The following is a 15,119-nucleotide window of genomic DNA, read 5'->3' as shown; positions in this document are numbered from 1 at the left end:
AGTAGCCAAGTAGAACTTTCTCAACACATAAAGGAAGACCTAATCCTTCCGAACCTAATCCAGATGTGGAGAAAATGTTTCAATAAATAGGAATTAGAGCTGTTAGACAAATGTTATTAAATAAAAGTTCAAAATATTCCTTTAAAATGTAATGTCGTATAAAGTAGCCTTACATAAGAGAAATAGCATAGTAGCTTTGACAGAAGGTATATTACATATGTGGATAAATCAAATGATAAATGAATACTAAATATAATTTGAAAGTGAATAGCTGAACTTCTGGTAAGTGTTTTTGGGAAGAATCAGGTTTATCGCCACAAGAGGGCGCACCGCTTGTTTACCATTACCAGTAAAATATGTCTCCGTCTCTCTTTGTGTTCCACATTTGAACCCCTGTTCCATATGCTCCCGTTTTTGTTTTCTTTAAATGCGCTACCTGACTTGATATAGGGTAAGTTAAAGATAAAGGACTGTCTGCGAGGTTTCCGCCTTTGTTTTTCAACACAGTGACCGATTGACTGCTCATCTCCTCATCACGGGCTGATCACGTTTCGGCTCGACCAATCAGAGGCAGCTCTAAAGCTCAGCAGCGCTATAAAAACAAGGTGGAAGCAGAGAGGAAGCAGGAATGAAAAACAATAGAAGCATTCACACAGACGACACGTCTAGCGACTATTTTAACCTTTTGATATTTTTTTATACTTAACATAAGGTAAGAGATTTATTACATTTACGTTTTTTTTCTTTCGCTGCTTGCATTTCTACAAGGCGAAAACTGTTTCCTGTTTGTGTGCTGCTGCTACAAGTTTCCCTTTGTTTTCAATGTGTGGCTTTGACCGTTAACTGCTGACTTTATTCTAATGCAAATGCTATGATATGTGTATGTTTCACTTCTCTTGTCTCGAATGAGTTTATATTTACTGGGTTAGTCTGAGCAACAGATGAAGTCATGACAAGTCAACTCATCTATAGAACACATGAAAAAACAAGTGTCTAAGTCAAGTGCTTCACAGAGGAAAACTGGAATAATTAAATACAAACGCATGGATGAGAAAATATGACAAGAATGTTAAAATTAAACGGAAAAAATGTTAAAAGACAAGAAAGGGAAACATGTGTACGTATTGTGTAACTGAAAATAATCCATCATGCAGTTCTTGGCTCTGATATTTCCTGCCCATACTTTCCGTTGAACATTTGTGTCAGTTTTATGTGCTTTTTCCATACATCTGCTCTAGTAATTACATGCACATTCAGATACAGTGGCTCCTCTGAAGCTTACCATCTGTCCTCTCCCCTCTGCAGGTTTTGGGGTCAAGAAAATGGCCACCTCAACAAGTTCAAAACTGAACAAAGCTGTTAAACAGCAGTACATGGCTCTCCCTCAGGGGGACAAGGTCCAGGCCATGTACATCTGGATAGATGGGTCAGGAGAGGGGCTGCGCTGCAAGACCAGGACTTTGGACTCTGAACCCAAGACAATTGAGGGTAAGATCTAGAAAAAAATTGATCAATACCAACATCCTTGCAATGCAAACACTGTTGAAGATATTTTTAAGTAGATCATTGATTTCAAGTGTTTTCTGTTAGATCTTCCGGAGTGGAACTTTGATGGCTCCAGCACCTTCCAGTCGGAGGGCTCCAACAGCGACATGTACCTCATCCCTGCTGCCATGTTCAGGGACCCATTCAGGAAAGACCCCAACAAGCTGGTGCTATGTGAGGTGCTCAAGTACAACCACAAGCCAGACGGTAAACCATTGAGAACAAACTCTGAAGTCTGTGCCGTTAAAGCTGTCTAAAGATTTTCCACTAATTTCTGTCATTGTTCCAACAGATAACAACCTGCGCCACACCTGTAAACAGATCATGAGCATGGTGGAGAACAACCACCCGTGGTTCGGTATGGAGCAGGAGTACACTCTCCTGGGCACAGATGGACATCCCTTCGGCTGGCCCTCTAACGGCTTCCCAGGACCACAAGGTGAGTTTCATGTCTCTGGCGGGTCTCATTGTTTGAAATATACCAGCCTGCTGAATATTAATATGGGTTTTCTTCGCACCTGATCAGGGCCTTATTACTGTGGAGTGGGAGCAGATAAGGCTTATGGACGAGACATAGTGGAGGCCCATTACAGAGCCTGCCTGTACGCTGGGGTTCAGATCTGTGGCACCAACGCTGAAGTCATGCCAGCTCAGGTATTGGCCTGTTCCTTTTTACATTTTTTATTCTACTTTCATGGCATTTTAGTTTTCAGTCAAATTGTGTTAGATCAGTTAATAATACTGTCTCCATGTTCCAGTGGGAGTTCCAGGTTGGGCCTTGTGAAGGTATCAACATGGGGGACCACCTGTGGGTTGCTCGCTTCATCCTCCACAGAGTGTGTGAGGATTTCGGTGTGATCGTGTCATTTGACCCCAAACCAATCTCTGGGAACTGGAACGGTGCCGGCTGCCACACCAACTTCAGCACAAAAGAGATGAGAGAGGACGGCGGACTAAAGTAAGAATGATTTGTCATCGTTGTAGTGTATGAAATGGTGTACTCTAAATGTGTTATTATTCTGGATTTCCAAGCGTGTTCCTAATTCCCTGTTTCTGTTTTCTTCACAGGGTCATTGAGGAGGCGATCGAAAGGCTGGCAAAGCGACACATGTATCACATCCGGGCCTACGATCCCAAAGGGGGGCTGGACAATGCCAGGCGCCTCACCGGTCGCCATGAAACCTCAAACATCGATGAGTTCTCTGCCGGCGTAGCAAATCGTGGCGCCAGCATCCGCATTCCCCGCGCGGTCGGGCAAGACAAGAAGGGCTACTTCGAAGACCGCCGTCCGTCCGCCAACTGCAACCCTTACATCGTCACGGAGGCGCTGGTGCGCACGTGCTTACTTAAAGAAGAGGGAGAACAGACAACAGAATATAACAAATGAACAGTCTAAGACCAACTGTCATGACCAGTACTGTATTTAGCCTTCAAAACTTTATGGATTTATCTGTAACTTTATGTTTTTTTTTACCTGATGGATGAAATAATTTAGAGATTCCTGCATTCAGTTGTATGCAGGAAGACTTTACCTCTGGCACAATCACTGCCTTTTTGCCAACTAATTTTGTCAGGATAGCTGATCATTTGTATAGAACTATAAAATTGTAATGTGTTTAACTTGTACTAATGAAAACTGAGTGCAGCAGGATTTTGCTGTAGATCTTGGTTTCTCTGACCCAAAGGACCCCAAAGGCATTTGAATGTTTGTTCAGTCTCGGCCTCTGTCACAATGCTGGTTTTTATCATGTTGTGCACAGATAAGGTCTCTATATAAGCCAGAAAACTTTTGTATGTTTTTTTTAAAAGAAAATGCATGTCTGCTTTGTTCACTTGTAATTGTCTCTTGCGAAAAAGAAAAAAAACCTTTAATAAAAGCTAACATTTTTATATCTGACTTTTGACTGGTTCTATCTTCAAGCTGAATACTGAAAAGCCTGTAGCAAGCATCTCCATTTCTATAGCATAGTATAAACAAAGTAACAAAATGTATTGGGTCCTACATGCAGAGAGAGGGGGGCTCGGTGTATCAGTCTCTGGCAGTAAGACAGCAGCATAATTACATAAACATCAGCTGTTAATCTGTGAAAAACGTTTCCAGTATTAAGGTTAAAGTTGACTGTATTGTTTAACAAAAACACAAGCAAACCTCAATGACCTATTACTTTAAACTGCTAAACAGACCAAGTGGGTCTATGAACTTTAATAAACATGACGTCAACCGTTTGGAGCCCTTATCTTTCACTGTACAGCCAATGACAACATGCACGTGAGCGCACTGGCTCTGCAGACTGCTCACGTTTTGGTCATGTAAGGTCGAATCAGTGTGTGTGTAACTGTCATTCTGGTATGTTCTTTTGACTCATGGCCAGATAACCTATGTACTAGTTTTTGAAGTAGGTCAGAAGTGGAAAAAAAGGGGAGAAAGTATGGAGAGGTATGGCACTTCATTTGGTTGTACAGTTTAGTTCACTCTATCAAATTTGGCCCCTTTAACAAATGTATCAGCTAATATAATTTAATAATTAGTGACTTAATGCAAGAATGATTATAAACCCTTCACATCACATTTAATGTAGCATGCAAACTGTACTGTATTATCCTTTTAAACTCCTCACCGTGTTGTTTTTATTGTAGCTTAAACTGTCTGAGTCAGAGTTGTGTCTGCTGGTGGTTTCCCTGGATTTGCAACATGTCATATGGTGCCTCTCATATTGAAAGTATTGCTACACGCTGGATTTGGAAAAAGGCTGACCACATAAAAACACAGTTTGCTGTGAAATCATGAGGATTTTTCATTAATTTCACTTTCAGTTTTATCCATTTTAAAAGACCCCACTTTTCCCCCGTTTTCACTTTTTACTGAAAGTTTAATATGTTGCATTCCTGCATATATTTTCTCAAAAACGTGTTTTAGATGTCTAGCATGAAACTCAGTTGGTAAGGATATGAAACATGCTTAAGTTTAGTCTTTCATCACAGAGAAAATCACGTCTGCTTTGATCTTAAGAGGCTGCATACTTGTGAGAGTAGTTATAAGAGCATAATTTCACAAGTTCACAATGCATTAAAGTAATGTTACCTGCAGAAATGAAAGTACAAAACTTGTTCTAAGTTGAATAAATTAGTCTTTGAATGATTTATGTCTTATTAAAGCGTTTAGCCTACATTAGATTTGAACGGTCACGTTTGAGGGTCTATTTTTGTCAAAGGGCCATGACCGGCATCAGTAAGGCGACAGTGTGACCTAGAAACCCTCTGCAGTTAGAGTTTCCCCTCACGTTCAGACTCTGTAATAGCCATGTCTATTCTAAGTGGCCTTCGAGCATTGACACTGAACCTTGCTAACTGCTAGGGTTTCAAGATTGTAGACTGTTAACGAAAGACTTGCAGCATCACAGCAAAAAAAAAGGGGAACAAAGGAAAGGTTGATCCTTATATCCAAAAGAATGGGTGCCAGGGGTTGGTGGGGCACAGGGATAACTTCATGCCGTGCTTTAGTTGTTAATCTGTACAAAAATATGACCAAGAACTTAAAGCTCCTGTGAGGAACTTTCGGTTTGTGTCAATTTTGCTGTCTGGTTTGCTTTTGTAGGCGACATAGAGGCATCAGAATGTTTCATAACCAGGAAAAAACTCACAAATTGAGATGCATGTGCATGTATTTGCTATAAACTATTTGATTATGTGGTTATGAGTAGTCAGAAATACATTTTGCCTGTGTGATTACGCATTGATTACTGCAACTCCCTACTGGCAGGCTTTCCTGAATGCACATTCAAACCTCTGCAGATGATCCAGAACGCAGCAGCGCGACTGGTCTTCAATCAACCCAAAACGGCACGTCACTCCACTGCTCATATCCCTCCACTGGCTCCCAGTCGCCACTCGCATCAAATTCAAACCCTGTTGCTGGCTTACAAAACAGCAACAAAAACAGCTCCTGCCTACCTGAATGCCCTCGTCCTGGTCAACACTAAGTCCCGCCCACTACGCTCTGCCAATGAAAGGTGCCTGGTACTCCCATCACAACAGGGCCCTAAGTCGCTAACTAGACTCTTCTCCTCAGTAGTCCCCCAAACTCCATTTGGTCCGCAGAGTCCCTTTTACCTTTAAGAAGAAGCTAAAGACCCAGCTCTTTATGAACACCTCTGACCTTCATGATATTGATGCTATTGCTGATGATGACATCGAGGATGTAGTTTATGCTGACTAGGATTTTCATGATGATGATGAAGACTATACTGATGTTGTTGATGTTGCTGATGATGATTATTATAATAATAATTAAAAAAAACACCCTATACACTGCCTGTTGGCACCAGTGTCCGATCGTACCTGAAGCTGTTTGTTGGCTCTTATTGACTTCGTTCCCTCCTGTCTTGATCATTGCTTGTGTTGTATTAACTCTCAGATGTAAGTCGCTTTGGAAAAAAGTGTCTGCTAAATAAAGTTGTAACATTGTAACATTGTGATTATGGAAACTGTTCAAAAAGTTTGCAACAATTTGTCTGGTCAGTTTAGTGTATTTCAGTGTATTCCCATATGTAGGTATAGGTACTATATCATACATCTTGTAAAGTTCAAGTTCAAGTAACTTTAACTATTGTCAATTTTGCCATTAGCACAGGCATACAGAGGATCGAAATGCCCTTTTCCTAGACCTCAGAGTAAGAGGAAAACAACAAACGACAAAGGGTTAAAAACGTACAGAGACAATAGACATTTGTGTTTGAATTATTGCTTCACTAAGAGAAAAACGGCTCATACATGCTGTGCATGTTTTTCTTTTTTGGTGGGTAAGTGTCTATCCTTTTTTGGGGTACATGAGGAAGAGTTTAGCAACCTGACATCTTTGAGAATGAAGCTGGTTTATAATCTAGTGGTACAAGCTTGGAGTTTTTCCTCATGGTTTACCTCGATGGTCTTTAATGTCTAAAGACTCACAGAGCGTTAGTGGGGTAGTAGCTTGCAGCAATTTTTTTGACAGCAGTCTGAGAACACTGATCAAGCTCGGAGCTGACTGCCAAACGAACATGTTCAAATCATGTTACATTGGCCTCCATGAATTATGTCTGCAAGCTAAGCTCAGAAAATGTTACAAAATATAACTTGAAAAGAGACATATCTGACAAAACCGCAGATATTAAGTCATATTTGATCTTCTAAAATGGAGAGACAGAAAGCTACATTGATTATGGCTATCAGCAATATTGTAGGTAAGCCTGAGAAAGAGGAGGTCCACTTGCAATGCCGTTCCTTGTGTGTGCATTTATTGTGCTGAATGTTTACTGTTTCATAACCAAGTGAAATGGTCCTATTGAATTACGAGTGGAGCCCCTCCTCAGTTTATCCTTTGTTATTTGACCCCATTGTACTGTCTGTAAAGAGGGATGTAGAAGTGTGTGAATGTGCCATATGGGCAAAAATATGAGGATTAACATAGATGTTTCACATAAGACAACCTAGGAAGATACACTGGATAAAGAGGGGGTCTAGCATTACGCCTAGAGCCTTGTTTCCATGGCGCTTTAACTCAGGCAATCTGGTGTGAGTAAGAGAAGCGGGGGTGGGGCTCCACGGCAGGCTATTACATAACATAACAGGCAGATCAAGTATATGTATAACAACAAAAACGTATTAGAAGACGCTTCATAATAACACGTTGCCCTTTCCATCACAATACAGACTATTCATCGTAAAGAAACACATGAACTGCAATTCAATTGGAAGGTTTAGACTTAATCAAGTCTCTTGAGTCAGATCAGTAAATGAAGCACCATCCCAGGCGGGTTAGCTCTAATGTCATCACATGAGCACAGTCACGTCTACTCTGGAGGCCCTGTAGCTCCAGCTATAGCCGCTATCACTTGTGACAACAGGCTGTGTTTTCTGTGCCACCCTTCCCCTTCCGTCTAGTCTAACACCCCCCCCCCCCCCCTTGGGGACATGAAAACTGCGGCTCCTCTGGGCTGGTGGTCGGAAACTTCAGCAGCTGTGAAAGCAGAACTGCACAGCAAGACATGGAGGTTAGAGACCCTGAATAAAAGAGGATGCACTGAAATCAGACCACCACAAATTGTGAGAAGTGTGAGAGTCATGAGCATTTGAATAAAACATACTTATATCAAGACTAGACTTAAACTGTCCTGACTTTTGTGAGTAAAGATGACCATATCCTTTTTTAATCTAGGAGAAGATTTTCTGAAGTTAATGTAAAACTTTCTCTAACTGGATGAGGGGAACAGGGTTCATATCTGGTTCCAGATTCAGCACAAAGAACTCAGCACTGTTTGGACAAGGAGATTCCTTGTGTGTCCTAATTTGTGTTAAATATTTTGTTTGGCTGTCGCTGCCGCACGTGTGCCTCAGCTGACCCAGTAATAGGACACATGAGAGAGCAGAAAGACAGACAGACAAATAAGGTCAGTGCATGTTGATACACATAACACTATCCAAACAAACGCACAAACCAATATAGGGCATTGGAGTGTTATATAAGTGATTACTTCTTCACATTTAAATTGCCACAATACACTACATTTTTTAGAAAATGCACTTATTTCTTCAAAGGGTTAGATGAGAAAAAAATACTTCCTTCTCAAAAAGGAAGCTCCAGATGTGGGCGGTTAGCTTAGCTGAACATAAAGACTAGAAGCAAGGGGAAACAGCCACTGGTTGCCCAGCAACTTCAGACAATAGTCCAGGGAGTTGATGCTCTAAAATCAGATATAATCCACCACATCAGTCTTTATGATGGTGGTTAGCTTTGCTCAGCATAAAGACCGGTAACTTCAAGTAACTCCAAGTATCTTAAGAGAAATCTAGCTATCTAGCTAGCTATTAACAATAGTCTAGGAGGTTAATGCTCCCAAATAAGAATTGATCCACCACATAACCTCAGTCTTTAGCTGAAATAAGCAACAGGCAGGCTACTGACAGGAGGTGGTTAGCTTAGCTAAGCATAAAGACTGATGGCAAAGGGTGACAGCCAAGGCTCCTCAGCAATTTCCGAAAAGACTCCAAGTAGTTAATGATCCCAACCAAGAAATAGTCCACCGTCTCTTTGCTGGAGCTTCACTTTTTGTAAGATTTTTCTTTTGGCCTTTTTGCCTTTATTAGATAGAAAAGTGAAGAGTGACAGGAAATATGGGGAGAAGAGAGAGGGCATGACATGCACCAAAGGGCCACGGGTCAGAGTAGAACCCATCGTCTAAGGACTTTGCCTCTGCACATGGGGTGCATGCTCTACCAAAAGAGCCAAACCAGCATCCAGTACATTCATATTTTAAGGGGTATTTTCAACTTTCTGGGATTTTTTGGATGACACTTGTAAGAGAAGGTCAATACCACGATCATGTCTGTAGGGTAAAATGAAGCTACAGACAAGGTGCGACTCACTTAGCTTAATATAAATCCTGTAGGCAAGTTAAACAACCACTGATGTTTAGAAACTTTAGAATGGTAATAAGACTCCAGGATATAAATGCTTCCAACTGAAAAATAGTCCACCAATAAATCAGCCTTGATGTTATGCTAAGCTAAAACACATAGTTTGAAGTTTGGGGAAATATGCATAATTGCTTACTTGCTAACAGTAAGCTAAAAAAGATTAACATCACTCATATCTGTAGGATAGATAAAAATCTTAAGTCAAGATGTGTTTAGCTTAGCTTTGCTTAGCATAGATTGGAATAAAGGGGAAATAACTACTGTTCTCCAAGTAACTCCAGACTGTAACAAGGGCTCCAGGAAGCAAATACTCCCAAACAAGAATGATCCACCACATGACACCTCAGTCTTAATGCTAAGCTAAACGTTTAATGGCTGTAGCTTCACAGAAGTAGTTTGAAATTTGGGGAAATATGATTTTTTTTTTACTTGGATGAGAAAAAACTGTTTCCAGTCTTTATGCTAAGCTATGCTAACTGGTGGTAGCTTAATCAGCGGTTAGATGAAAGTAGTCTCAAATTTTTTCCCAAGAGTGTTCCTCCTTGCTCTGCCCCAGTACTGAGCTACGCTAGGCGAAGCTGCTGTGTGCATCTGGTATATAACCAAAAGTAAATATTGACTTGTTATTTCAACATGAAACCATGGCCTTTCCCAAGTCTAACCGAATAGTTTGGTGCCTAAACCTAAACAAAGTGCAACCGTTTTAACTATATACTCTGCTGGTATCAGGAAATGAGCTGAGATGGTGGCATGTTAATAGGAAAGCCTTTAAAGTTAATGTGAAGGGGAAATGCTTTACAGCCATATCAGGTTTTCCATCCATTAACTGACAGACACAAACGGAGAATACATTTTTAGCTTTGTCGCCCACAAGAGTTTTGTGTTTCATCCATGTCAGGGTGATCATTTGTTTCAAGCTAAAAAAAGAGTACACAGTAAGCTGGCCTGCACATGCAAACATGTAAATGTGTCAAAACTTCACCTATTTTTCACCTCAGTGTTGGTCTCACTAGATCAGATCACAAACTGCTGAAATCAGTGTTGCCAAGTTGCCAAACAAAACAAGGACAAATAGTTATCTCTTTCATCTCTTTTGTGCACATGCTGCTCGAGGATGTGTTTTTGTTTATGAAAATGTAAAAAAAAAAAAAATAAGCACTGTTGTCTGAAAGACTCCACTGCCTGGTTCAAAGCTGTGTTTTGTAAATGACTTCATATAACCATCAGGTCTTTGCCCTGCAGGACAAACTAATCAGCAGTAAACCCCTAACTTCTTTTTTGAATATTAAGAAACAGCATTAATCAAACAGAGCTAATACAAAAGACTAAAACATTTTTAACAAAAGTAATCCAAAGCAAGATTTATTTTTTTCATAACTGATTTGTTTACTTGGACTTTCTTTGCTTTTTTGTTCACCGGCCCTCAAGCAACATTTTCTCCTCCCCCACTGTCAAATCCCATCCTGCAGTTTACAACCCCCCCCCATTTTAAGACCTTCAGGAACTGTGAAAGCAACACCACCCCCATCCTCAAGCCACAATGATAATGGAATTTTACAAAGGTCACACAAGTCAGCGCAGGGTGAGCAGAAGCTACAAAGAGCCTTTGGGCCGGACGTTAGTACGACAACCTAAAAATACCTCACTCAGCAGTGTGGGAAAACTGTATACGTTACACTGTATGATTGATCTGATCCATCAGGTGTACATTTAAAGTATTCGTTGTCCAAGTGGCAATCAAAGTGTAAACAATGTTAATGTTTGTGTTAGGCTCGACAGCTCAACTTAACTGTACCGCAAGCGACCCAGTGCTATGACAAAACTAGGACAACAGTGGGATGTTCCTGTATGCCCTAAAGCCTGGGATGAACTGAAGGATGGATGATTAAACACTTCCTGTGGTTTTGCAAAGTTTTCATTTTGTCTGTTAAAACCCTCCCAGAGGCAAAAGACTTTATTTTTAATATAGAAGTATTGCAATAAAAGACGGCTAATGAAGACTTTCTGAGAAGGCTGGGGTTCTTCAACATCTGCAAGAAACTGCTGCTGATGTTTTACCAGTCTGTAGTGGCCAGTGTTCTCTTCTACAATGTGGTGTGTGGAGGTAGCAGCAAGAAGAAGACAACTCCTCTCTGTGATGGCAAGGGGAAGCAAAATAAAAAAACACTGTCCCTGCAACTCTAGTTCTTATCATTGTTTCCATGTTCTATTCCGACTCTTCCCATAAAGTTATTTTAAATATAGCCTTCCAAATTGTACCCTGCGTGTGCGTGGGTTCCCTCCGGGTACTTTGGCTTCCTCCCACAATCCAAAGACATGCTCGTTAGGTTAATTGATGACTCTAAAAACGTCCCGTAGGTGTGTGTGTGCGACTACTGTGCAATGTGACAATTTGTATTTTCTTTTTGTCTAAAGCAACGTACATCTGAGAGTTAATACAACACAAGCAACGATCAAGACAGGAGGGAACAAAGTCAGTAAGAGCCAACAAACAGCTTAAAGTGCGGTCGGACACAGGTGCCAACAAGCAGTGCACGGGGTGTTTTTTTGACCGTGTGAGCGTGAAAGGTTGTCTTTCTCTGTGTGACAGCCCTGTGACTGACTGGCATCAGTCCACGGTGCACCCCGCCTCTCACCCAATGACAGCTGGGATAGGCTCCAGCCCCCCCGTGACCCTGAACAGGATAAGTGGTAAATAATTAATGGATGGATGGACTTCCAAGTCTTTGGTTGTTTTGTGTTATGCCACCAAGTAGAACACGATTTGTACCTCAACCTCAAAAATAAGTGAAAATTTAAAGAAAAAGAAACAAATTCGAAGCTCAGATGAAGGCAAACGTGTAAAAAGGAAAGTGACCGTCAGCGAGGAAAATCAAGAGTTACAACCAAGACAAAGGGAGCCAACCGTATATGTCTGGTTATGTGGGAAGTGTACTCCACTCGACAATTGCTGATTAACGCCATAAGGTTCTCCCAAAAATAGAATGAAACTGAGATCTTTGAGATTATTACTTTATTACACTAAATAAGATGCTTGTCAACTATAATTCCATCCACATTTGCCAAATTCAATTGCTTAAGGCAGAATAACATATTAAGGTCAAGTAGACTTGGGCAAGGTCAGTCCTGCCCTTAAATATCAATTAAGATCCGATGAAATAAAAGGCTGTTGCCAGGCTGAAAGCAAACATGAAGAATCCATGTAAACTGAGAAACTACAGGTGTAATATTAGCTGTAGGCAAAACCAGTCCAACTGCTGTTTTAGAAAGACAGAGGACAAAGAGGGATGGTTTGGCAGCTTAACTCAGAGGTAAATCCAACAAGCAGTTTTTAAGTCTCCATATGTGCTAAATCAAGAAAGTGCTCCGATTATGCCTTTTAACCCACCTCCACAGTTGCTATAATTTCTGACTCAAACAGCAGGCGAGAGCAGCAGAGTGGCACTCTGAAAAGGGAGACTACCTATCAACTAGGATCGCGTGGTTCAAGATCCTGTTTTATATAACAATTTCCAGTACACTGAAGCCCTCTCAGCGCTGTGCTGTCCTTGTGGAGACAACAACAACACTCGCTTCTCAGAAGTATGACATCACTAATCTACTTGTAATACTTCACTGGCATTGTCCTCTTTGAAGCGTTGGTATCAGTTCTCTATTCTATATTAAGACGGCACATAAGAGGTGTCAGTACTGCATGTCACTAACAGTGCCAAGCTTGTTACCGGTCTCCTGCGTGTGATATGGAAAAACTGTGCAAGTCATTAAGGACATCAGAATGAGGCCGAGTGTCCCTGCAAGCTGGTAGCCGCTGATAGAGACAGTCACAACATATGCGCTCTCCTTCACCCCGTGTTTGATAAGTAATGTGAAGGTGTAGGCCTTGTGTTTACACTGATTACCAGTAATTAAATCTGATAATTGGGACAGTTATATATTTGAATACACCTTGTAGTACCCACTTTTCAGTCTTCCTGTCCTGTGTGTCAGAAGATATGATCGTATGTGTGTTTGTAATGCTGTCACTGTGGCTGAATTGTGTTCTGTTTGTTGTCCACCTTCTGCACTTCTACTTGCCACAAAGTGTAGCTATAAAGACATAAAGGAAGTCATCCAATATGCAATGCAATTGGTGCAATGATACAAAACATAAAATACTATGTTTTTATTACAAAATAAAACTACTTTTACTTTAAAGTTACTACAATAGGCAACACAGAAAGGAAATACTCTCTTATATAACTACATCAAGTCTGCATTTAAAGTGGTACGATATGTGTTGATGTCCGGCAGGGTACGAGTTATGCAACCCGATGCATAGCGAAACAAATCCAACAATTTCCACAGTAGGGAAACAGAGTTCTGTGGAAAATTCCAAGGTCCGGTATGTTCTCAATTAAGGCGCTCTACTCCACCATGAAACTCAAGAACCAGCGGAATGACTCAGCACTCTCTCTGAGCGGTGTGCCAGTGAGTTATATATGCTGTACTTTGATGAAGTACTGATTCGTTTCCAAGTTTATAGTAAAGCCTAACCCTGTTATTATCCCTACAGATTGCAAGTATCCTTCTAGTATCCTACTATATTACTTTCAGTTCAGAAAGGGAGAACAGAAATACTGTTGCACTAAATGAATGGAACGCATTTGACAACACAAAATTTTGTGTAAGCAAGCGTGCATTTGTCTTCTCCTTTAAGGCAGTTTAATTTCTTAAAGGCGCTCAAAGAGGGAAAAAACTTCCTTCTCTGGAGGTCTGGAAGAAACACGAACACCCAGTAAAATAACAAACCGCAAACTCTTCAATCCCAGCAGGGACTTCCTGGGTGATGCTCCTTAAAGTTGTTGTTAGTACAGCTTCAGCATCCGGCTTAATCTACTGCGTCACCACAACACACTTATGTAACATTCACCGCAGCTATACAGAGACAGGTTCAATCTGACAAACACCAAGGCACAAAGTCAGGAACATTTCAACTTCCTCTAACCAGCATAAGTTTTACATAACTGTGAAAGCTGTGAATTGTGTTGTCACTTTGACTGCACAAACAAGTTTACCATTGGTAAAGTACCAACCCGGAAATGATGTTTCCTTTTTGTTTTTTTTGGTTCAGGACTTTGAGTGCAAGATGCAACTTGCAAGATGGCAAGCAACACACACGTTTGCATAGTTATATATAACTTCAGAAGTAATTATTTTTCTTGAGTTCATCTTCAATTACCCAACCCACATCTGTGCTTCTTTGTCCTTAATGTAAAGATCTTCATTTTGCTCCACAAAATAATGACTCAGTCTTTTAAAATAAGAACATAGCATCTCTAAATCCTGAGAAACGATTTTAAAGTAATGAGTGGTATCCCGAAATAGTGACTATTTGACAAAGTATTTCAAAAAAAATTAGTTGTTGTTACATAAAAATATATCTATATATTTTTATAATTATATTTGTATTTCAAACGAATGAGAAAATTAGTTCAAAAAGAGTTAGTATCTCAAAACAACTGGAATGTTTCCCAAAATACAATCTAAAAGCAATCTTAAAATGAGTATCTAATTAAAGTTATCTCAAAATAATGACTTCGTTATTCAAAAATAATGACTGTTACTCAAGTTATTATTTAGAGAAAGGTTCTCACTTTTTCATGACCTACAGAATGTTTTCTTCACACTGGCATAAATGGCTTTTCATAACTTAAAGTGATAAACAAACACAAGGTACATTGTGCAATATTTCTTAGAGCTCATATTTGGAAATTTTCCACTATGTACATATGTGTGTGGTGTTGTCCCAAAAACTGCACACAGGAGACACTCCACAGAGACCAAAACGTGATACGCGTATAAACAAAATGAAGTGCATCTTGGTTTAAACCCAGCTTTGTAAAGGTGATCTGTTGAGTGTCCAATTTCAATCTGCTCTTCTGGGAAAATCCACTGCAGACCGGTACAGCCCATTCAATTAGTACATTAGTCTCACGAGAACTTTCAATTACTTAACACGTTCTCAAAACTTGTCCGTCTGTGCTGTGTACAAAAAAGGACCAGTGTTGTGTCTGAAGACAAGAAAAAAAGCAGTAGCCTAGTAGTAAACGTTAAATATAAACCAACATAGGTTTATGCTTACA

The 15,119-nt window shown here is 40.3% G+C and overlaps 1 protein-coding gene across 1 annotated transcript; it reads left to right on the top strand.

Annotated features, from left to right (window-relative positions):
- The first annotated feature begins 627 nt into the window (after window positions 1-627).
- On the top strand, window positions 628-3,422 carry glulb (glutamate-ammonia ligase (glutamine synthase) b). The gene is made up of 7 exons (XM_069679480.1): window positions 628-712; window positions 1,306-1,488; window positions 1,591-1,752; window positions 1,838-1,984; window positions 2,072-2,199; window positions 2,304-2,503; window positions 2,614-3,422. Exons 2-7 carry the CDS (start codon window positions 1,323-1,325, stop codon window positions 2,930-2,932), a joined length of 1,122 nt encoding a protein of 373 aa, XP_069535581.1. The 5' UTR covers window positions 628-712; window positions 1,306-1,322; the 3' UTR covers window positions 2,933-3,422.
- Window positions 3,423-15,119: the final 11,697 nt, after the last annotated feature.

This window comes from Semicossyphus pulcher, unplaced genomic scaffold (genome assembly GCF_022749685.1).
Source record: "Semicossyphus pulcher isolate SPU_LCO1_2020_fin unplaced genomic scaffold, fSemPul1.0.p SCAF_4, whole genome shotgun sequence".
NCBI classification, from domain to species: domain Eukaryota; kingdom Metazoa; phylum Chordata; class Actinopteri; order Labriformes; family Labridae; genus Semicossyphus; species Semicossyphus pulcher.
This window is presented reverse-complemented; position numbering and strand designations above follow the sequence as displayed.